This window comes from Phoca vitulina, unplaced genomic scaffold (assembly GCF_004348235.1).
Source record: "Phoca vitulina isolate PV1807 unplaced genomic scaffold, GSC_HSeal_1.0 scaffold78, whole genome shotgun sequence".
Taxonomy (NCBI): Eukaryota; Metazoa; Chordata; class Mammalia; order Carnivora; family Phocidae; genus Phoca; species Phoca vitulina.
In genome coordinates, this window is record NW_022589781.1 from 2213586 (window position 1) to 2237225 (window position 23640).

The 23640-nt window shown below is 60.2% G+C and overlaps 1 protein-coding gene across 1 annotated transcript in view; it reads left to right on the forward strand.

The window, feature by feature from the left end:
- LOC116625449 (calpain-8-like) overlaps positions 1 to 22675 on the forward strand; it is a 41769-nt gene extending 19094 nt beyond the window's left edge. The window contains 17 exon segments of the mRNA XM_032393971.1: positions 139 to 224; positions 2109 to 2183; positions 2754 to 2914; positions 5102 to 5163; positions 5165 to 5278; positions 7765 to 7776; positions 9617 to 9825; positions 11083 to 11119; positions 14287 to 14355; positions 16204 to 16265; positions 16854 to 16858; positions 17658 to 17713; positions 20356 to 20424; positions 20764 to 20842; positions 21064 to 21180; positions 21916 to 21974; positions 22652 to 22675. Coding sequence (XP_032249862.1) covers positions 139 to 224; positions 2109 to 2183; positions 2754 to 2914; positions 5102 to 5163; positions 5165 to 5278; positions 7765 to 7776; positions 9617 to 9825; positions 11083 to 11119; positions 14287 to 14355; positions 16204 to 16265; positions 16854 to 16858; positions 17658 to 17713; positions 20356 to 20424; positions 20764 to 20842; positions 21064 to 21180; positions 21916 to 21974; positions 22652 to 22675 — 1296 coding nt within the window.
- The last annotated feature ends 965 nt before the right edge of the window (positions 22676 to 23640 follow it).

The following is a 23640-nucleotide window of genomic DNA, read 5'->3' on the forward strand; positions in this document are numbered from 1 at the left end:
GATGCGGGTGGGGGCAGACGCGGGCGGGGGGCACGCGCGGGGTGGACGCGGGGCGGAAGCGGGGCGGACGCGGGGCAGTCACAAGCTCGGGGCAGCGGAGCCCAGCGGCTCAGGGGCTTCCGCGTGTGGACCTTGCAGGTGGATTTCCGGGGCCGTCCTGAGAAGCTGATCAGACTCCGGAACCCGTGGGGCGAAGTGGAGTGGACGGGGGCCTGGAGTGACGAGTAGGTTCTTTCTCCCTGTCCCCGCCTCCCCCTGCGGAAAGGCGTCACGCAAAACACGGTCCTGCGGAGACCCGTGGCGCGTGAGCGTGGCCGCGTTTTCCGAGGAAGCCGGCTGTCCAGGAAGGGGAACCGCGTGGGTCCCGCTGAGAAAGGCAGAGCTCGCGCTCTGGATTCTTGGCCTCCGGGCGTATGCTTGGCGTTGGCAGGTTTGGCCGCTCCCTCTCTGGAAGGTTTGCCTGTTTCCCACCTGCCACACCGGGGTGATCAGACGCCTCCCACCGCACAGACCCTGGTCTCTGACAAACGCCAAGCCCCCCAGCGCCCAGCTTAGGATCCGACCCCAGGGGCCAGCTGGCGGTAGACAGCGGTGGGTGGACGGGCGTGGCGCCCTGGCTCAGGACGGGGCGCTTGCTCTACCGACAAGGTCATGAAGGGCCAGACAGGGTCTCGTCCCGCAGGTCTCCCGCCTGGGAAATGGGAATATACCCGTCTCAATAGGTCCCTAACCTCGCGGGAGCCGCCCCGCACTGCCCATGCTCCTCGATGGCGCAAGGGCCCTGGGAGGGGGCTTCAGCACGTGCGGCCATGTTGCCCACCACTGCCCACCACCGCGCACTTCCCTTCAGGTGTGCGCCACGGAGAGACGTGGTTCCCTAGGGCCACAGAGGCTGATTCCGTTGTCCAAGTTGGAGCAAAACCTAAAACCTCAGTTCTGGCAACTGCCCAGAAAGGGGGTCCCGGCTGAACAAAATTGACACTCTAAGTTTTGGCCGTTTCAGCTGACAGCTGGTTAGCAAGCTGCCCAGAGGGCTTCTGTGACCCCATCTCGTTCCCTGATGAGCTCCCCCCACCCCCCACGTCTCTGGGAGGCTGGGGCAGGTGCGAGGGGGGCAGTGGTGGGGGCAGGAGAGGACTGGGGCCATTTCTGTAGCAGCTGGTCGGGCAGGAGGACCCTGCGTCTCTGAGCCACACCCCAAAGTCAGCCCAACGTCCAGTTAAATGATTTAGATTTTTTTTAGGTTCAAAAACCAATTGGGAGATTTAGGTCAGATCCAGAATTCTCCAGCTTGTCCCTACGCTTTGTTTATAACAAGCACGTTCTGAGATTTGGGTTTGATGGATGAATGTTTCCATGAGTTGAAGGGGTCCTGGGTGCCCTCCTGTGTGACCCCTTGGTCCCGCGCGGCCGGGCTTTCACACGGGGAGGGGAGGGCTTGCGGGTTGCTGAAGGCATCCAGAGAAGGGACTTCTTGATCCTGCTCGGTTCCTAGATGCTGCACACGTATTTTCAGGAGACCTAGCTTGGTAAAGGTCAGGCGGCCGGAGATGACATTTGAATGAAGTATTTGGGCATGGCCACGGAAAGGCCACAGCACGAGGCCTCTCGGGTGACACGACTTCAGGGAAATTGCTGTCCCACTGGGCTTGATGGCCTTTGCTGGTGGCTTGGGAAGTGGACGGTGTGCGTGTGCCCAGAGAGGGTCCGACTCCCCCAGGATCCTCACCTGACCAATGAGCCAGAACGATGACCTGCCCGTGGACGTGGGGGTGCATGCCCGGCAGGCACTGTCACGCCTCCTCTCTTGGACCCACTATCCTGTCCTTGGGGCCTGGGAGTCTCAGCTAGAAATGGAAGTCACCCTGGGAGTGAAATTAGGGCCACGTCCCAGCGGCACGACTGGGGTTCATGTCATCGGTCCACGTCCCTCCCGGGCGTGTGTCCCCCCATCTGTCCCCCCCTGCCCACTGGGGTCTGGCTCGTGTCCATCTTGGCCCTCAGGGGGACGTCTAGCTGTGGGAAACAGCGTGTGTTGCAGCAAGCCTTTCACGAATGACCACCTTCGCTTCGCTTTTTAAAGATTCTAATTTTGCGATTTCCCCCAGTGCCCCAGAGTGGAATGACATAGACTCCAGGCAGAAGGCGGAGCTGGACAAGAAAGTGGAGGACGGCGAGTTCTGGTGAGCCCTGTCGGCGGGAGCCATCCTTCGAGGTGGCCAGGGGCAGCGTGTCTCCAGGGGTTCAGGAACTCGACATGGCTCCCTCTGGGGGCATCCTTCTTCTCCCCCGTTACCCTCGTGCGGTCCGACCTCGGGGCCTGCATGTGTCCGCGTCCCTGCCTCCATCCACTGAGGCAGAGCACCACTCCTCTCTCGCCAAGCTGGGCTTAGCCCCGAGACAGGGTGACTTCCTTTGCAGGGGGGCTAGGACTGATGACAGGGACGCCCCTTGAGCGTGACGTGGAGTAGGGTCATCTCTGCTGGGCAGAGTTCAATTGGAGGACACCTCTGCAGGCTCCAAGGTGCCCGACCCCAAAGGCAGGGCCTGTTTACTGTTCCGTCCCTCTGCCGTGCAGGGGGGCTCTCTTATAAAATGGAGACGCCAACAGTAGCCAGGGACTGGGACAGCGACCCCGCGGACGTGGACAGGGTCAGAGCTGGCCCCTTGCTCCGTGCTGGGCCCGGTAGGCACGCCCTCCTTTCTGCTGGAGCCTGCCCTGTGGACCCAGAACCCTGGTCTTCTGCCCCCAGGATGTCATATTTGGATTTCTTGAGGCAGTTCTCTCGGCTGGAGATCTGCAACTTGTTCCTGGACTCCCTGAGCAGCGAGGAGCTGCACAAATGGGACCTGGTCCTGTTCAACGGCCGCTGGACTCAGGGCTCCACCGCCGGGGGCTGCTCGAACTTCCCAGGTGAGGCAGAGGGAGGGCTGCGGGGCACCAAGTCCCTCTGGCCTGTCCTCCCTGAGCTGGGCAATGCCTCGGCCTGTTCGCTGGCTCCTGGCATCCCTCGGGGCCCGCACTTCTCCCTGGGCTTAGAGGCCAGGGCGGCAGGGTGGACAGTGGCTCAGGGAACACCGTTCTGTAGCTTCTGTGTGTCCAGTGCGTTCACGCTTCCCCCACCTGCCCTGCCCCTCAAGGACGCGCTTCCTTGTACTCACCGTGCTCCTTTCTTGGGCTTCTCCCAGCCTCTGGTGGACACGTGTCCCCCCCAGCCCCGGACGCTCTGCTGCTTCGGTAGTCGGCGCTGTGCTAAGCCTGTGCGCCCGAGCCATGAGGGTGGGGGGGGGGCCTGAGCCGGGGCTCCGGGATGGCCACTCCCTGCTGCCACGGGAGCCACACCCTGGTGAGGATGGTCTGTGCAACCCCAGCCTCTGCACTGACCCGGGGCCCTCATCTCCCTGGGTGGGGAACCCTCCCCAGTTCGCCGGACGGACGTCACTGATGCATCGGCACAGCCTCCTCTTAGGTCGAATCAGCAGCAGGAGGAAGACCCTGAAAAACCGACCCCACTTCCCTAAGGAGAAATGAAGGAGAGCAGAGCCCGCTCCCTCCACCCCCAGCTCCCCAGCCCCCTGCCCAGACGCAGCTCATTGTAAGGCTGCGCTCAGCATCATCATAAAATCCCACGTGCACGCAGGCTGCGTCCTGACCACTGTGTCTTCCTTCGTCCCGTCCAGCCCGAGCCCCGCACCTCCACTGAGCTCTGCTGCTTGACCCTCAGGACGTAGCGTTGATGCCCCCGTGCAAGGCGCCGCGTGAACCGGGGCTGTCCTGTAAATGGGGGGCTTTATTTTTATGGCTCATTCTCTTCTCCAGCTCTGTTAAGGAGTAAACAAAAAATGAAGAGATTGCCGTAATGTTGCATTTGGGAGAAATTAAAATATGCTCGCCGTTAGCGAGTGCTTGGAAGGCGGGTAGGAAATTGGCGTGGGTCGCTTTGAGAGCGCGGAGCGGTCAGGGCGCCGGAGGGATCTGCACAGAAGCTCCGTGGTGACCCCATCGGCGTGGCCAGCTAGCAGTCGGGAGCGGCCTGACTGTGCGGGCGTGCCTGCCCTTTGGGAACGGTGTCCGTATGCAGGGGTGCGGTTGCAGAGCTGCCTGTCTCCTGGGAAGCTGTAGAGATTTGGCCTTAAAAGCCTCGCACTCGTGCCCCAAATAAACAATGTGGGTGTGGAGATTCTGGGGAGGTGGGATTGAATAAGTAACATTCTCGTTAACAGCCTGTGGCTCTTGGTCACTGTGCATGCCTTGTTATCTCACCGCGCTTTACCTCATTTAGGGGATGTGAGGACACCCCGGCCTGTCCTCCCCCCAGGCCCTGCTGAGGCCCTAGCGTGTGGATGCCCGCTGGGCCCGGCGTCTTCAGTGACGCTCGGCCGCCCGAGTGTCCTAGAGCCCCGTTGTGCCCTCCGACGACCCTTGAGCTCTCTGTGCCTCAGCTTGTGGAGTCGCGGTTTCAAGAGAGTTTTCAGTCCTCTTTGGAGGGAAGCAGTCTTTCAGAATGCCCACAGGTGTATGTTTTTTGGTTGCCCATTGTTCTCCCTCACGCACAGTCCATGACGTCCTCTTGGGGGCTGGTGTCTCAGCACTGCAGCCATCTGGCCGAGGGGCACAGGGTCAGCCCCCAGGGCAGGGGACAGACGCTCACCCGACGGGCTGTGTCTATGGCCGTGACTCCCTCACAGCCTGAGATCGCCGTCCCCGAGGTGGGCTCGTCTTTATGGGCCAGGAGCTGAGAACTGGGGACGTGAACCGTTTCCCCTGGAAGACTTGGGGGTCACTTGTGAGTGTCCCAGGGCAGCCCTGGGGCCATCAGACCTCGAGTATTCCCAGTCGAGCGTGTCTGGGCCCCTGGTTGATCAGATGGACCCGTGCAAAGTTTCCAGATGGCGCGGGATGCCGCGGGATGCGTCTGTGGGTGCGTGGAAGGGGTGGGGGGGAGGAGGGGATGCCCGCCACCCTGCAAGGGAGACTCGCCGAGGCCCGCTTACCACCAGCTGCGCATTCTCTGGGGTGACCAAGGCTCTTCCCCTGTATTCTTTCCGCCTCATCACCCCCTTCGGGGGGGTCTCCCGGCGACCTTCCGGCGACCTCCAGCCACTTACTGGATCAATCCTCAGTTCAAAATCCATCTGGAGGAGGGGGATGACAGCCAGGAGGGGGGGCGTCGGTGAACCCTGCTGCACGGTGCTGCTGGGTCTGATGCAGAAGAATCGTCGGCGCAGAAAGAGAATAGGACAGGGCATGCTCAGCATCGGCTACACTGTCTACAAGGTACCTGGAGCTGGGTCACCCATTCCCACACTGGATGTCTTTGGTTGGACTGTGTTGGCTGGGAATCGGGGTGCGTCTTTGCTATCACTTGAATGGTCCTCATCAAGCACTCTTTTTGCGCCCGTGAATGCCTCTCCCAGTGGCTTTCCCGGGACCTGAATTCCAACATTAGAGATTCATTTCTACCACTTATATCTCTGCTGTTAACAACATTCAGATGCGAAATCCCTTAAACTTTGCTTGTCCTCGAGGGCTCAGGGTTACTGCACTCATTAGACTTTCCAAGTATAGGCTCCTCAGGGGACAGGAGTCAAGAACGGGGGCCCGAGGCATTTGAAAAAGGGGAAGGGAGGCCGGATATGGGAGTCAGAGATTCTCCTTTCCTCCCATGCTGGGCGATCTTGAGACGCTTCTTGGGACACACAGGCAGGTATGGCTGGGGTGAGGAGCCACACGGCCACCTTCGGTCCGGGTGCCCCTGGCTTGGGGACCGCAGCTCTGTCCCAGGCTGCGGTGCGTGCAGGTAACGCTCTGTGGCCTCATGGATGTGGTAAAGCAAGGCCTTTGGGGCCTGACAAGCCCAGCCAGGAACAAATCGCAATTCACTTTTTATACGGACAAAGGCTCCTTGTAACAAATTCTAGAGGGATTCGTGGCAGTTGTTTTTATGTAATTTTGTGAAGAATTAATTTCTTGAGAAAAATACAATTTTAATCGGAAGAACAAGAGTGGATGGAGGCCCAACATCTCGGTATAAATTAATGCATGAAAAAGAAGTGTTGTGATAAGAAACCAGTTGCCAAGCCCGTACCATGTCCGGGCCCTTCCCTTCGCCTCTCTTGGAACTCAGGGCTTTAGAGTTCAGGCTGTGGTATGTGCGTCTCTCATCATGGAAGAATGCATGCTGAAACATAATCCCGGCTTGATGGCGGGAGAAAGGGATTTCAAATAACCTCAGTTCTCCCCGAGCTTGGCCCTTCCATCCCACCTAGAGCGTGATAGCGTCAGACCAGACCCTGCTCGTGGGGACCAAGCCTGGGAAGGCGCTCTGCGTGCTTTTGTGAGCATCCACCTAGGGTAATAGGGGGCACCTGGAGTCATAGGGGGCACCTGGAGTCATAGGGGGCACCTGGGGTCATAGGGGGGCACCTGGGGTCATAGGGGGGCACCTGGGTCATAGGGGGCACCTGGGGTCATGGGGGGCACCAGGGTCATAGGTGGGCACCTGGGGTCATAGGGGGCACCTGGGGGCTTGGGGGGAACCTGGGGTCATAGGGGAGCACCGGGTCATAGGGGGGCACCTGGGGTCATAGGGGGGCACCTGGGTCATAGCCTGGGGTCATAGGGACCACCTGGGGTCATAGGGGCCACCTGGGGTCATAGGGAGAACCTGGGGCATAGGAGGCACCTGGGGTCATAGGGGGCACCTTGAGTCATAGGGGGCACCTGGGTTTATAGGAAGCACCTGGTTGTAGGGGGGCACCTGGGATCATAGGGGGCACCTGGGGTCATAGGGGGCACCTGGAGTCATAGGGGGCACCTGGGGTTGTGGGGGCACCTAGGGTCAGGGGGGCACCTAGGTTTGTAGGAAGCACCTGGTTGTAGGGGGGCACCTGGGGTCGTAGGGGGCACTTGGGGTCATAGGAGCACCTGGGGTCATAGGGGGGCACCTTGAGTCATAGGGGACACCTGGGGTTGTGAGGGGCCCTTGGGTTTGTAGGAAGCACTTGGTTGTAGGGGGGCACCTGGGGTTGTGGGGGCACCTGGGGTCATGGGGGGCACCTGGGTTTGTAGGAAGCACCTGGTTGTAGGGGGGCACCTGGGGTCATAGGGAGCACCTGGGGTCGTAGGGGGCACCTGGAGTCATAGGGGGCACCTGGGGTCGTGGGGAGCACCTGGGTTTGTAGGAAGCACCTGGTTGTAGGGGGGCATCTGAGGTCGCGGGGGCACCTGGGGTCGTAGGGAGCACCTAGGGTCGTAGGGGGCACGGTTCCATGACCCCCTAACTGACTCCTAAGGCTCTGGATGTCCGCAGTCCGGAGAGCTGGGTCGGTTGAAAGCCTGTCACCAACTGGGGAGCAGCCTTGATGCCCCGGAGGCTGAGGAGGCCCGCGTGTCTGTCCCACTCCCTGGCCGCCATCATCTTCCTGCTGTGACGACCGGCTCAGGCCTGTTCCCCGGGCTCAGGATCCTGCATTTCCTTCCACGGGCCTCGCCGCTCTGGGTTTGGGCGCAGGCATGCAGGTCTGTGAGATATTAGCTCTCATCAAGCCCCCCAGGAATGTGGGGTCCTCGCCGATCACACAACTGGAAAATAAAGTAAAAAACCAGCCCCTTTTCCCCTTCAGACTTCTAGGGTGCACTGGTCTCAGACGGCCTCGGAGTTCACCCAGGACGGTCTGTCTGCATGATGTGGGGAGGGTTGCAGGGCACAGAGGGCGGGCCTCGCCGTCTCTTGTGACCTGCTCTTTCCTTCTGCTCCGCAGGTCCCCAGAGAGGTACGTGAGCGCTGGCCGAGGCCTCGTTCCTTCGTGAGGATGTGGCTTGGCGGCCTTCGGGGGCAGGCACGCCACAGGGGCTGCTTCCTCGGAGGGAAGCTGGTTCTCCCATACAATCCGGTGAGCCAGTGACCCTGGCTTTCCCAGATTTGCCAGCTGTGTGGCACATGCCGACGGGGGCCCACATTCTCAGGACCCTGTCGGTGCTGTGGGCCGCCTGCCGGCTGGCTCCCAAACACACATCACTGGTTATAGAGCTCACGTGGAGACAATACGGACGATGGGGAGTGCACACTTCTTCGCTACGAGAAAATAATCCAAATCTGTGTCACGTCTTGGGTGGTGGTTCCCATCAGAAATGTCCCCTCTGTGTGTGAGACAGCGATCACACGCACACACGGTGTGCTTCCTGGGGCCCCACACGTGTCACTGTGGGTCCTGTGCACCGTCAGCAGCTCCCCAGCTGCTGCGCCAGGGACCCCGGGCTTCTGAAAGCTGGTGGCCAGCCCCAGAGTTCCTGGTGCCATGGGGCTGGGGTGGGACCTGAGACCCTGCACTCCTAACACGTCCCCCAGGATGCTCGGGCTGGCCCTGGGCCCACACCTTGAGGGCCACCTGCCTCTGACCCTCCCTGACCCTGCATTGTCACTCCTGGCTGGGCCTTGCCGAGACAGGTTGTGGGTCAGGGACCTGGTGGGGCCCCTGGAAGGACGGAGGGACCCCTTCTTGCCTCCAGTTCCACGCGGGCCCCCAAACAGGGCTCTCTAATCTGCCGCACCGGGGACCTTGCTGTAACTGTGAGCCTCTTTCCCATGGAGAGAGTGCGCTTCCTGCTTCACCCCTATTGAGTGCCTGTTCCTGGGGTCCCCTGCCCCCCCCAGCTGAGTCAGGGACGGCAAGAATGGTAGTAGCTCCCTAACACCTCGCCCTTGGCGGGGCCCCTGCTGGCCGCCCCTCTAGCAGTCTCCTGCCCGGAATATGGAAGTCTGCAGGGGGCCTAAGCGCACTGGCTGCCCTTGGACCTAGGTCAGCAGGAACTGGCTGGAGATCCCCGTGCAGTCCCGACCGGCAGGGGCGCTGGGGGCAGGTGGCCCCACTTTCCTCCTCCGCTTAGCAGACCTGCGATCCAGGTCACACAGAAGCCACGGCCCTGCGGCTTCTCAGCACCCGCCCTCTGACGCAGGCAGCTTGAGGAAGATTGGTCGTAAAGACGCAGCACCACGGGAGGCTTAGTCACCGAAATGACAGCCCGGGCACCCTGCACTCACTAATTAGCCTGCGTCACACACCAGCCCCTCCCACCACCAAGCAGAGGGGCCGCGGGGTGCCTGGGGGGCCTCCCAGACGACTGGCCCTCCGCTTGCAAACGGTTTACCAGAAGCAGAGGCAAACGGGCCCTTCTGGCTGCTTTGGCTTGAGGAGCAGGATTTCAGCTCGCCCCCCAGCCTCAGGCCCGAGATGGGGGCTCAGGGCCGCCCAGTTACAGCCTCAGAGAAGGGTCTGCAGGATCAATAGTGGGGTTCGTGAGGGAGATCCCCAGCGAGGAGCGCAGTGTGCACCTGAGACCCTGCTCTGCGGCCCTTCGCTTAACCGGGGAGGGGGCAAGGGGTCGGCCACCGTGGCATCAACAGGGTCAGTGTCTCACACGGGGCCTGGTGCCAGAAGTGCCCAAATACACCCGCTGGGGGACACGGGCGCATCCTCAGCAGAACCCGAGGCCTCCCGGTTCGTAGCCCGGCATTAAAAATCAGCCATCCCCAAATCGGAGCATAGGACCACACTCTGGAGCTGCCGTCTTCCACGATTCCAAGGGACACTCACCTTGCCCTGCTTTGTGCAGCTTCAGGGCCACACGGACGCGCCCCTGGGCCGGAACTTCTTCCTGGGCCGCTAGCCCTGCATGCGCTCCAGCACCCACGCCAACCTGCGGGAGGTGTCCGGCCGGCTGCAGCTGACGCCGGGGGAGTACCTGATCGTGCCATCCACCTTCGAGCCCTTCCAGGACGGAGAATTCTGCCTGAGGCTGTTCTCACGGAAGGCCAAGGCCCTGTGTGTATCCTGTCCTCCTGCGGTGCTGGGGGCCGGGGGCACGTGTGGCCTGGCAGGTGCAGGGCCTGGGTCACAGCTGCCCTGGCCCAGACGGAATCTGTAAAACTCCCTGTTCCCACGGGTCCTTCGCTCGGTGTCCCCTTCCCTCCCCTGTGGATCTATGGGACACCAGGCTGTTGGCTTCCAACAGGTCGAGGCTGGGCAGAGGGCTTTCCTCCAGCAGGGATGGTCTCTGAGCCCAGGGAGTGGGATCCAGAGGGGTCACTGCCTCCTCCGCACACACCCATGCACACGCACCACACTCATGCACTCACATGCACACGCACCACACACCTGCACATACCCATGCACTCACATGCACACGTTGCACACACACCCATGCACACACACCACACCCATGAACACACATGCTTGCACATACACAAGCTGCAACACACCCATGCACACGCACCACACACCTGCACATACCCATGCACTCACATGCACACGCTGCACACATACCCATGCACACGCACCACACCCATGCACACACATACTTGCACATGTACAAGCTGCAACACACCCATGCACACGCACCACACACAGGCGTGCACATGCCACACACACACACCCATGCACTCACATGCCACACACATGCACATATCACACATATTACACACCACACATACTGCACACAGGCATACACTGCACATATCACACACACATGCATGCACACCACACAATACACATACCACACAAGTGCACACACACATGCACATGCCACACACACATACACATGAGTGCACACGCCACACACATGCACACCCATGCGCACCCCCCCACACTGCACACATACATGCATACAACATACACCGCACACGCACATTACACCACACACCATGTACGGGTTTGCGTGCACACACGGCCTGTGGGCTTGCTGGCTCATTGTCCAGAGGCAGTGTCTATAGGGATTCACGGAGCTGGGTCTCCTGGGGAGGAGTGACCAGGTGGTGAGAGAATCCCCCATGAGTAGGGCCACTAGGGCAAACATTTCAGGTTTCATGAAGGGTCTGGTGACAAACCCTGGGGGGGTGGGGATTGGGGGGAGAAGGGAGGGATGTGGGTCAAGATTCAGTCCGTGCAGTTTGGTGCTAGTAGGGACTGAGGGTCTTGGGTGGGAAGCCAATGCTTCAGAAAAGTAAAATGCTTCCTGAAAGAACCCGGTCAGCTGTCCTGTTTACTTACCGTATTTGTTTTTCTCCTTTCTTTGTGTTCCAGGGAGATGGGGGCTGTGGTGACTGGAAACCCACATGAGGTATGAAATTTTTCAGAACAGAAGCTCTGGCACTGTGGCATACCAGGCATTCGAGGTTTCTTGTTGATTTGTAGAAGTTCTTTACATATTAAGGATGATGACCTTTTATTCGTCAGGGCCACAACATTTCCTAGGCTCTGGTCCTTCCTGACAAAGATGGGACAGCAGCAGGGTGACCCAGGCTGGGTGGCTCATTCCTACCCCCGGGGGCCGGGCGTCTGTCCCCCGCATCCGTCGGTGGGACCCTCAGACAGAACGGGCCTGTGCTCTTGAGCAGTTCTGGGTGGGACAGAGAAGGCAGTGGGAGGGAGAGTTCAGCCCCTGCTCTCAGACCTGCAGGCTCTTGGGGACAGATGGTGGAGGCGCATGAAACCGATGAAAGAAAGCTCATCCAGACATGCCGGAGACGGGTCTCAGGCTGTGTGTGAGGGGTCTGGGGGTGCTGGAGTGAGCACTCAGTCTGGGGGCCCCGTGGAGGGGCAAGGTCAGGGCAGAGGCCGGAGGAGGAAAGTGCGCCCGCTCCCGTCCTCAGCCCACTGTCTTTTTCCTCCGGTGGCCCTTGTGGAGGCTGCTCCGTGAGGGGTCATGTCGCAGGCCGCCCTGCCCTGTCTGCACCAGCACATGCTGGGGGTGGGCGGCTCTGTCTTCACGGGGCCACTGCCGCCCGTCGGCCCCGTGGCTGTGGGTTCAGGTCTGGCTGAGCCGGGCTGGCAGAGGCACCTGGTGGGTTTGCACGCTCCTGTTCCTGCAGGCGCGAGAAGCCCTGGGGTCCGTTCACTCACTCATTCATTCGGTGTTATTTTATGTTTTTAAAATAAATTCCAGTAGAGTTCACACAGTGTTCTCTTAGCTTCAGGTTAGCTCTGGGGCTTACGTCACGAGCTCAGGAGACAGAATCGCCCACCCCCACTTTCCGCGTGGCGCATTCCAGTCAGATCCTGGACGGCTGGTGCCCAGCAGCGCCCCTGCCGCGGGTCAGTGGGATGCCTGCACCGGCGCTTTCCGGGCTGGTGGCTCCTGGTGACGGAGCTGCCCCGCCCCCACCCTGCCGCGGGGAGAGGCCCAGCCTCCTCGTGGACTCCTCTCTCACAGTGGCCTCTCTTGCTGCTGTCCTAGGGGTCAGAAAGGCCCGTGTGCCCGAATGGAGGGCGTGGGTCTGAGCCTGCAATTCGGGTGGTAGGAGCTAGCCTTCTGCTCCTTTTTGGTTTCTGTTAACTTGACGGAAGGCTGGCCCCAGGCTCCCATAGCACCAGGTTGCCAGGAGTTCAAGTCCAGGCATTGCGGGGGCTCCTGTCTCCCCCTCCCGTGGTCTCAGGGTTTCCTGAAACACCTGCTGTTTCACGGGAAGACTCTTCCTGTTGCAGGTGCTCACCGCTCTCCCTTGGGACGCCCCAGTCTCAGCTCATGGTTGCTGCTCCTGAGTCGCCCGGGGGCTTCTGCACGAGCTTGGGGCTCTGACCCTTTGTGAGCCAGGAGCCCCCAGCCTAGCGCCCAGCCTTCCCTCACGAGGTCCTGCAGAGATGCGCGAGGTTCACAGAGATGCATGAGATTCCCAGGATTCCAGGGCCCCACACGCGCACACAGATGCACACGGGGGTCACGTCTGTGGGGGACTCAGGACTTACAGATTGCAGGGACGGCCCCTGCCACGTGCCAGGCATCCAGGAAATCTCTTTAAAGGAACGAGCAAACTGCAAGTTTCCACATACGCCATCACGCAAATGACTATTGTTCCCGTGATCTGTGTGCGGTGCTCCCACCTGGTGGCAGTGTGCCTGCCGCCCACCTGCGTGTGCCCGCTTCCGTATCCTGGCTTTGTGGCTTTTGTTGTTTGGTTTGTAATTTCACAACCCCCTCCCCCCGAGGATAATAGAATCTACCCCCACGTCCGGAGTTGGTGGACATCCCACTAGACTTCGGCATGTAGTGTATTGTGTGATGGGAACAATGTAACCCGTTTATTCTACAAAACCTCTTGAAAGTCACGTACGTGTGATGACAAGCATTTATCATTTTTCTTCTGGAAAGTTCAGACGTGGTCTCGGATTTGCTCATTGCGTGTGTAAGCGGTAGGGAGGCGTGGCTGTCCCCCTGCTGCGGACAAGGAGGCAGCCCCGGGGCTGCAGGCGTGTTTGGCCCCCAGAGCATGTGCTCTGGTTTTCTGACTAAAGGCGGAGAAGCGCATGAGCTGCCGCTCGGATCACGGCTCCAAAGCCGACCAGAGGTGCAGTCCTGGTGTTAACTGCGCGTATGCCGTGTGGTCCGCAGTGGGACCCACCCCACAGAACAGTCATGAGCAGCAAGGGAATTAATCTGTGAGGTGCCTGGCAGGTAGTGAGCCCCCATCAACGGTGAGCATGGCCACCGTCCTTGTTACTCCCGTCTGTACGGTGTCGCTGGGCCACGTCCGGCCTTTTCTGCTTCTCCGGGCGATGGTTTTAGAACGTGGACTCGGCTTTCTGGGAACTCCTGAAGCCTCCCGGAAAGCGTGTGACTTCCCGTCTGTCGGTGGGGACATTGGGAGTGGGGCCCCCGTCAGGCCGGAAGTCCCTGGACAGACCCAATCACGTAACGTTTGTAACTTTAATGGGACTTTGACTCCATCAGCTGGTGTTTGCTTTTGGAAGGAGCGCCGGGGAGCAGCCTCGTCATTTAACCACAGACTGAGGGAGTAGGGAGGGTGCTAGGAGCCTGGGGCAAACCGCCGCACAGCCCCTCCCGTGTCCGAACCCCGTCTTCTGGCTCCGACTTCTGCTATGTCCACTAGGCTGTGACCCCAACTACTTTTGAATCCTGTGGCAATTTGAGAGTCTGAGGAACGCTAGGAAAACACACATGGACACTACCCAACATGTTCACGTGGTTTCTGGGGTTCACAGACTCCTGGGAGGTCTCTGGGGGGGCCTCTGGGGGCCCCCAGGCCAGACGGAGATTCTCTGCGGTCAGTCCTTCTGTCCTTCTCCGAAGCGATTATGGGTTGAAACTGGAAATTCAGGGCTAACGGGATCACCTCCCCACATCTGGGAGGCAAGGCCGCCCCGCGCCCCACGGAGCCAGCGCCGGCATGTGGTGGGTGTGCAGTAGTAACAGGGAGTGACGGATGTGAAATCTTCGTTCTCCCAGCGACCCCCCACCCCCCGCTAACTCTGTGCTGTGCTTCCCGTCAGCCGCACCCCGGCGATGTGGACCAAGAGGACGGCCAGTTCGGGAGCCTGCTGGGGAAGCTTGCGGGGAAGGTGAGTGGGGCCAACACACCCTCCCCACGGGCAGGAGGGTGGCCAAGACCTCAGGCCGCTTCAGCCTCTGTCCCCTGGCATCTCCGTGGGCCGAAGGGTGAGGGGCCCAGCTTCTCTCCGCGGCCTCCTCCCATCTCAGTTCTGGGCTCCTCCCTGTGTTGCGGGGACAGTGATGGTCCCAAAGCCGTGTCTCCCTGCATCGATGGACCCTTCAGGAAATAGAAAATCCACAAGTGGGGCAGCAAGACGTCCCTAAATCGGTATGCTTCACCTACCCCGGCTGCCACCCTCGCTGCTCGGCCGCGGCATCCACACCAGGTCTGGTGCCAGTGGTGCCCCTGCCCCTTTCCGCCCCGTGCTGTGTGCAGACTTGGGTTTATCACGTTCCAGGCCTGTGGGGCCATGTGGCCCCATAAGTCGAGTGGATGCGCTGCTCTCTGGGGGCTACTGGAAGTTACCCCAGGGCCTTGGATGGTGTCTCGGCTCCAGCTGCTGCACCAAGCACCGCGGACAGCCCGTAAACAACAGACCCTGATTGCTCCCAGATCCGGGGGCCGGCTGTCCGATGTCCAGTGCAGGGGGCCGTCCATCCGAGGTCCGGTGCAGGGGGCCGTCCGTCCGAGGTCCGGTGCAGGGGCCCGGCCGTCCGAGGTCCGGTGCAGGGAGCCAGCCATCCGAGGTCCGGTGCAGGGGTCCTGACGTCCGAGGTCCGGTGCAGGGGGCCGGCCATCCGAGGTCCGGTGCAGGGGGCCTGACGTCCGAGGTCCGGTTCAGGGGGCCGGGGTCTGGGCTGAGCCCCCTTCCTGGCTGCAGACAGCCTCCCCACGTGCTCTCCTGGTGGAGAGAGGGGCCAGGGGGCTCTGGGGCCCCTTTGCAAGGGCTCTGATCCCACCGCAGGGGCTCCACCCTCACTCGGGGCCTGGTCACCTCCCGCACACGCTCCTTCCTGAGACCATCACACTGGGCTCAGGCTCCCACACAGGGGTTTGGGGGACACACACGTTCAGTCCTTAACAGAAGGGGAGAAACAGTACTGTCCACCCCGGGGGACGTTCAGGACAGAGAATGGAATAGAAAAAAATATGTCAGAACCCTTTGCAGGAAATGAAACTGCACACACAGTTCCTTCACTGTTGAAGAAGTCTCACAGAAATGAGTCTATTTCTGCTTTATTTGGATGCTCAGACCAGGATTCCGGGAGCTGCACCGGGCCTGGGCGGTGAGGCCACCAGTACAAAGGATGAAACCACAGGCACAGGGGAGGAGACACGGCTGAGGTCACAGGGTCACTTGGAACCAGACCCCAGCCCCGCGCCCTTCTCCATACCTCGTGTGTCCTGCCCAAGGCCTGTCCCATCTGAGATTAAAGCGCAAACCTTCCCTCTGGCGCACTCCGGAAATCTTCCCTGACACTTCCACACCCAGTTTGGGGGGCTCCTGCGTGAGATGCCGCCTTAGGAGGGGGTGCTTTGGCTGAGACCGTGTTAGGTTTCGAGTCGCAGCTCTGTCACCTGGCGGCTGTGAACCTGCAGAAATAACATCACATGAATGACACATTCCATCGAGCGTGTATATGGTGTTCACAAGTTTACAAAACCACAGGTCCTTACTCCATTACGGAGGCCACATCGTTCTGAGGTCACAAGGACGCTTGGCGGCGAGCGCGTGGCTCCTGGTCCCGCCTTCGCCACACTCCCACCAGGCTGTGGGGGACCCCAGAGGAGCTGAGAACTAGAGTTTCTAAAGATGCCCTGGGGCCTTTGGACGTGCTGTCTGGTCCACATCAACCTCAGACCCTGGAAACTTGCCAGGACCTGGTGTGACTTACATTTGGGTTTCTCTTTCCAGGATTCTGAGATCGATGTCCATGAACTCAGGACACTTCTGAATGAGGCCTTTTCCAAAGGTAAGTTCTTCCTTGGAACTTTCCAGAAAGTTTATGGGAACCTAAGAGAGGTGAAGCGTGGGGGGTGGGGGCGAGGGACGGGTGTGTGTGGGGGTCAGGCTTGGGGTCATGAGCTCTGCAGATGCAGATGCAGAAGGAGACCCTGGGGACATGAGGGTGTCCAGCAGGGGGGCGGGGGTGATGCTGCAGGAAGGATTGGGGGGGTCCTGGGAGGAAAAGTTGGGCTGAGGGTGACCTGACCCGTGACGTCTCCCCAGACATACCAGTTTGATGCTGTGGGACAGTGCAGATTGAGGGCCTATTCCATGGAGCTGTGGTTCCGACTCCCAGGTCCTGGCTTCTTGTCTGGCCCAGGATGGGGATGGACAGGGGGACGGGTTAGGGACAGGGACTGGGACGAGGTTGGGGATGGGGACAGAGATGGGGACGGGGATGGGGATGAGGTCGGGAACAAGGATGGGGATGGGGACAAGGTTGGGGATGGGGGTGGGGACGGGGATGGGGATGGGGATGAGGATAGGGATGGGGTCGGGAACAAGGACGAGGATGGGGACAGGGATGGGGATGGGGGTGGGGACAGAGATGGGGACAGGGATGGTGATGGAGACGGGGATGGGGATGGGGACGAGGATAGGGATGGGGTCGGGAACAGGGACGAGGATGGGGACAGGGATGGGGACGGGCGGTCTGAGGCTTCCCGCTGGTGGAGCGAGGGCCAGGACTGGACTGAGATGTAGGACACAGAGGAGGAGGAGAAGGCCCAGCGAGAGCCCTCGGGCCCTCGAGAGACAGGTTGGGGTTGAGCGGGCGCAGGCCCTGGCCGGACGGTCTCCACTCTCTGCTCCACCCTGGCTTCTGCTGAGAAGGGGTGAGAGAAGAGGGGACGGCTGCAGGGTCTTTGGCTTCCAGGTGCGGCCAGGTAAGGTGGGGGCCAGGGAGACAGCTCCAAGCAGGCGCCAGCCGGTGAGCAAGCAAGGTGTCAGGGCTGTCCTCCAGGGCCTGCCTTTAGACCCTGCCCGCCCCTGCTGGTGGCAAATTATTCAAGCTCTCTGGGCCTCCGTGTCCTCGTCTACAAAACGGGATCCTGATAGTTCCGACCACGGGGGGCGATTCTGGGGACGAGGTGTGGGGGCTCGCCCCTACAGAGTTAGCTGTCCTGCTAGGAGCGAACCGTGTCCAAGCGCTGCGCTAGGAATTCGCATTGTCTGCTTCATCCACAGCCGGCCTCTGGGGCAAGTATCATTATTGCTGTTACTCCCCCTGGCAGAGGAGGGGACCGGAGCTCAGGGTTAGCTTGAGGGGCTGCTGAGCAGCGCACCTGCCTCTGGGAGGTTCTCTCCCGCCTTCAAAGACCCGGATTCCCACCCTTTCCATTTGAATGTTCAGAAGCAGACAGTAAAATTCCTTGGATTCGACTCAAACACTCGCAGGGAGATGATCAGCTTGCTGGACGTATCCTTTGACTGTTGCTGTATTTTCCCTTTTCCCTGATTTTCGGGACTCCTGGACCTTTCCTGTGAGAGGGGAGGGAGGGCGCGAGCAGGGGCACCCGCAGTGGTGGAGTGCCTGGAGCCCGTGACTGTGTCACCCGTGCGGTAGGGAAAACCGTGCCGCCTCGTTTCGCTCCTCAGGAAGCTCACGCTTGTCCCCGTTTCCCGGTGAGGCTGGTGAGGTGCTCCGGGTTTCAGCCCGTGAATCCAGAAACGGAAAGTGCTGGGCATTGTGCCTTCCTCCCCTTAGTCCCCAGGCTCCCCTCCCCCCTCCCCCCCCCCCCCCCCCCCCTCTCCCCTCCCCCCCCCTCCCCTCCCCCTCTCACTCTCTCCCCTCCCCCTCCAGTCTGGTCTGTCTCCTCTAGTAACACAGCCCTCCCACAGCCACCACCACTAGTTTAGAATTATCACATGAGGTAAAATTTATTTGTTCTCTCTGACCTGATTTAACCCTCACTTTACACTGAAGAATGTGTAAGAATGTTTGGAAGGAATGGAGGAGGCTAGAACATTCTAGGTGGAAGGAACAGCTTAAGTGAAGGCTCAGAGGGAGAATGGTCCTTGCGGGGGGTGGGACCAGGTCACCATCCTCCATCGTGTGGATGGTGAAGGCAATTTCTTTGAAACATGGATGCTTGGAGGGTTCTCCTCAGTGTTAGGATGAGGCTTGATGACCCCGAGGTGGGAGGCATGACTGGTTTGTATGGCAGTCATGCAGAGGGGTTCTGCAAACGTCGTGTGTGCTGATCCCCCAGGGTTATCAGCGATGGAGAGAGGGCGCTGTCCCTGTGGTCCAGAGCCACAGACACTGGGGCTCTTCAGCCCTGTGTCCTTCTGTGAGGCCAGTGTGCTTAACAACTTATTCGTGGGCCACAAAGAATGGTTAAGTGTTGATTCACTTTGCTGCAAATAGTCCCTTGGTCTCTGAATCATCTTCTTGAACTCACCACTGACTTGGTTGTCGATTTGGGAGCTGCTAGCCCCCCGTGTTCCCCACGGTGTTTGCTTCTCTCGTGGCTCCGTCACCTTCGGGGGGGTGTGTCCCACAGTGCAGGTGGTGTGGGTGGTGGTTCTGAGCCAGGACATGCTGCGGACCTGCCCATGGAGGCTTTGGTGACAACGACAGCTTTATCAAGATACAACTCACACACCTTACCATGAACCCACTTACAGGGTACCATCTGATGGGTTTTAGTAAATTCACAGTTGTGCAAACATCACCACCCAGGTTAGAGCATTTTCATCACCCCAGAGAGAGACCCTGTACCCATATTAGCAGTCACTCCCCATTCCCCCTCAACTGTCCCAACCTCTTTCCTGCAAACACCAGTCCACTTTCTGTCTCCACAGACCTGCCTATTCCAGCGAGCTCATTTATGTGGAAGAATACATCACACAGCCCGTTATGCTGGAATTTTCCACTTGGCCCCATATTTCAAGTATCATAGCATTAGCACTTTGTTGTCCGTGGGATTTTAAAAAATACGGTTGCCTGAGTCCCGGTGCTGGAGATGCTGACTCAGCAGGTCTGGGATAGGGCCTGGGTCACCGTAGCCATTCCGTCAGGCACTGAGGGTCCCCGTGTCATGGGACAAGGTTTGGAGCAGACAGGAATCCCTATTCTGGCTCCAGTACTTTCCGGGTATGGAAATTTGGAGAAGTTCCTCTATGCTTTGAAACTCAGTTTCTTGTGTTGGGAAGTGGGTTAAGAACTGGAGCCCCTGTGGTTGCTGGGAGGGGGGTGTGGGGCGCGGGGTGCAGAGACCCGAGCACCAACTCCCTCTGCGGAGGGGCACCGGTTGCGTTCCTGGCGAGGGATTGAGGCTGTGGTGTCTCCGACCCTCGGTGTGGATCATGGACACGAGAACCACACTTACTTAGAGGGTGGTGTACGCTCTTGGGTGTTTGGCTCATTGGACAATGTGGGGCTGGCAGTCTGCCGCACACCCTTGTGTGTCTGTAACACACCGGTGTATCGATTAGCTGTGATTCCGGAGAACGGGTGCTTTCAGAGCCTTAACTCCATGAGGGTCCCCATCGTCTAGCCCAGGGTTCCGTTAATGCTGGTTGAGTGAGTGTGAGCTGGACAGAGGGAGGTCCCCAGAACCCCCGGGGCTGAGTGGTGGCCCGTGAACCAGCCACGTCCCGGTGGGAGCTCCGAGCCCCTTCGCGGCACGCTGACAAATGCGTGCAAACCATGCGGCTGAGCATCCCAGTCCCGTGCTCCTGACTTCTCTGTTAACATATGACATTCTCACCAACGAGTTATTTCAATGACCACTCATGGAGTTTAAATCTGGAGGTGTCTTTCCAGCTCTCCTCGGCCAGCCCGCTGCAAGCCAGGATGACGAGGGTGTTGGATCTAATGAATGACCCTGCTCCAAGGTCCTTGGGCTCGTGACCTCAAAGGGGGGCCGTGGGGGTGCCTGACCCTTTCATCTTAATTTGAGTTGGGTTCCTGCCACCCTTCCCACGGTGACCCCTGGGGCCCTGCTTACTGAGCACACGGGTGGTTCACTGAGGCCGTAGGGCGCACGCTGTGGTCACAAGAGAACATGGCGCACAGGCCTCTGGTTTGGGCGTGTTGGCCTTGACCATGCCTAGAGCAGCGGCACGGGCACCTTGGGGCCGGTGGAACTCGGGACGCTTGGGCTGAAGATTCAGAAGTACCTGGTAACTCTTCTCTCCTCTGGGCTCTGGTCCCCCGTCGGTCGGTTCTGTGTCTAGCCCCTCGCCCCTCCCTGCCCCGCAGCTCCCCCCAGTCTGACCAGAGTCTAAGTGTTCGAACCCAGCACAAAACCCGGACACGATGTTCAGGGGGGACTAGGGGGCGCTTGTGCTGAGCCCTTCACGGAGAGCCCTGCCCTTCGGCCCCCTCTTCCCTTTGTTCCGGAAACCTCCTGGGAGGAGTCAGGGAGGTCTCTTCCTCCCGAGGGAGCAGTGGGCAAAGGGAGTTGCTCTGGTGGGGCCTCTGAAGGCTGTTTTCTACCTGGAATCTCTGTGCCGCTCTAGGACATCTACCGGGAAACTGATCACAACCACTCAGGGACCATCGACGCCCAAGAGATGAGGATGGCCCTCGGGAAGGCAGGTGAGACTCGGTCTCGGGACACGATGTGCTCATTTGAAACACTCTGAACGGGATGGCGGCAAAGCTGGTGCTGGAGCCAAGGGCCTCATCCAGCACCAGGGCACAGGCTAATCCCCGAGGATTGCAATGGGGGTGGCCAGAGGGTCCGCATCCCGTGGAGGAGCCTGGCCATGTCAGCCCCGAGCCCTGCGCGCCACCGTGACCCAGGTCCCCCGCCACAGGTTTCACGCTCAGCACCCAGGTGCAGCAGACCCTAGCCCTGCGGTACGCGGATGGCAGACTCCGCATCAACTTCGATGGCTTTGTGGCCTGTGTGACCCACCTGGAGACCCTCTTCAGTGAGTCGTCCTGTCCCTCAGCCCCACCCGTTCCGCTGCAGGGCTGGGTGGCGGAGCCAGGCAGGCCTCCTGGGGGAGGCGGCATGAGCTGGCCATGCCCAAGGTCAGGGGCTGCCCTTTTGTGGAGACTCAGAACGCTGCCACATTGGTTGTTGTTGGCGCTGGTGCGGGTTGTCTGACTGCCGTGAGCCGTCAGGCAGCGTGAGTCCTGGGGCTTAAGTGTCTTAGTGTCTTTTTCGGGGTCATGTGCAGAGCCCGTATCAGCTCCCAGGAGGGGATGTGCATGCTCCCGCCGCCTCGGGCTGTGGGCGCCCACGAAGCTGTCCTGTTCAGGGAGGGGTCTCCTCACTGGGGGTGGGGGGTGGTCCCAACGGGAAAAGGCTGGGCCCCTAGAGAGGAAGCTGAGGGAATGGCTGGTCCACCAAGGGGCGACCGCAGTCTGTCCACAGCCTCTTCCTCCCCCCACACGCTCCCACGGAAAGAATGAAGTTCTAGAGTTTCAGAGGGTGGAGATGGTGATCGACCACCTCTGCTCATAGCTGCAAATGTCCCCTGGGGCAGAGGGACGCCTGCCCCCAAACCCACGTGGGACACCAAACCTCCATGGAGCTTTCCAGAGTCCCTGCAGCCGGGTGGGCGCTGGGGGGTCAGGGAAGGGGACTCACGGGGGGCGGTGGACAGGGGCAGCTCTCTGCGGTTCCGAAGTCTCATATCATTCCTTCTTTGGCATTCTAGAACTGTTCAGGCTGCTGGACAAGGACCAGAGCGGCATGGTCCGGCTCTCCGTGGCTGAGGTAGGCCGCTGGGGTTCTGGTGAACGGCTTGCTGATGGGACTTGGATTTTGGGTCGTTATGGGTGCCGAGGGGGGCTCGTTCACAGTGACCTGTCTTATTTCCACGCGGCTACAATGCATCTTCTGGGGGCTGCACTGCGGGAAGAAATGGGACTGCCCTGCGGTCTTCCCAACACGCATCTGTTATTATCTTGAAGATAAGGCTACGGCTACATTTCAAATCATGTTGGGATACCAGCCCTTGCTAATTTGGATGGAAATGTGAGCGGTGGGTGTGATTTAATGGCTGACTTCCAGGAGCAGATGTTTTAGATTAACAGAGAGAAGGTGACCAGAAACCAGTGGGAATGTTGGTGACCTGTTTCCAGTGATGTGGGAAGGTCTTCCTGGAGGCACCCGGACATCAGCGTTGACCCTGACATTGAGTGTATACATACCTACACACATGCGCACACGCACACACACCTGTTTGTGGAAGGCCCTCTTGGGTCTGGGCCTTTCTTAAGCCACCTGTCTAGAGGGCTCGTGGGGTTGGGACTGAGTTAAGGACTCCCAGGCGCCCCCTGGAGCATGGATGCGTCACAGGTCGCGCCACGCGGGGCAGGAGAGCGTCTCGGGCGCCATCGCGCTAGCTCCCGGGGGAGCGCTGAGCTCACCCTGTGGTCCTTCTTTTGCAGTGGTTGTGTTGTGTGTTGGTTTGACCCGGGCATGTGGACCCCGGTGACACTCCGCACCAGCCCGCCTGCTGCCTTTCTCCCCTTCTTCACGATTCTGCGAGCAAGGATCCAAATGGCATTCACTGGTTGTCCCGTCTTCCCTGTCCATCAGCGTCCCTGGAGGTCCCGGCCTGTCCCACCTGCGCGGTCTGGGGGCAAGGCCTCTCTTTCAGCAGCGTGTAGACAGACTCTGGAGCCCCCCGGAGGGACCACAGTCAAAGTCTGGTCCAAATGGTTCTTGCTTTTCTCTGGCGATGTGCAATGTGCGGAGGGCCCTGCTTCTCATGCTTTGGGAGAGAGGTTTTGGGAAAAGACAGGCCCAGAGCTCTTGGGGTGGAGACGCGGGCGGATCTCTTGGGTGGCCTCTGGGGCGGCGGAGGAAGGAGCATCTCCAGCCCTCCGAGGAGGGGTGTAGGTGGGCTGCTTTCTGCCCTTTTGAGGAAGGAGGAGTGGGCCTCCCTTCTGCACTCGAGGCCCAAGAAGTCAGCGTCTGCCGAGTGGGAGGCAGATCCTTGCTGAGGGATTCCTGCCCCACAAAGAGGGAAACACAGTTCCGGCTGGTTTCTCTCCCTGCTGGACACGAGGATCTTTGTGGCTGGTGAGAAAGTGGATGCCAAGCTGCGTGTCCTAAGGGGCAGATGGGGCAGAGCTGGCTCTCCCAGGCGGCCTTGGGATGGGAGGGTGAGGTGCTCGGCCTGCTGGGGGCTTGTTCCCACAGACCTGGAGGCCGGGCAGCTGAGATCCGTGTGCGGGCAGCCGGGCTCTGTGGACAGGCCCCTGGGTCGTGCTCCTTGCCCTGCGTGTGTGCGCCTGGCAGGGAGCGGTAGGGAGCAGGCAAGCTCTCTGGGGCTCCCACAAGGACACAGACCCCATCATGGGGCCCCCTCTGCTGGCGCGGGTCCTTGTGGGGCAGAAGGTCAGGCCGAGAGCGGAGGGAGCGGCTCGTGCTG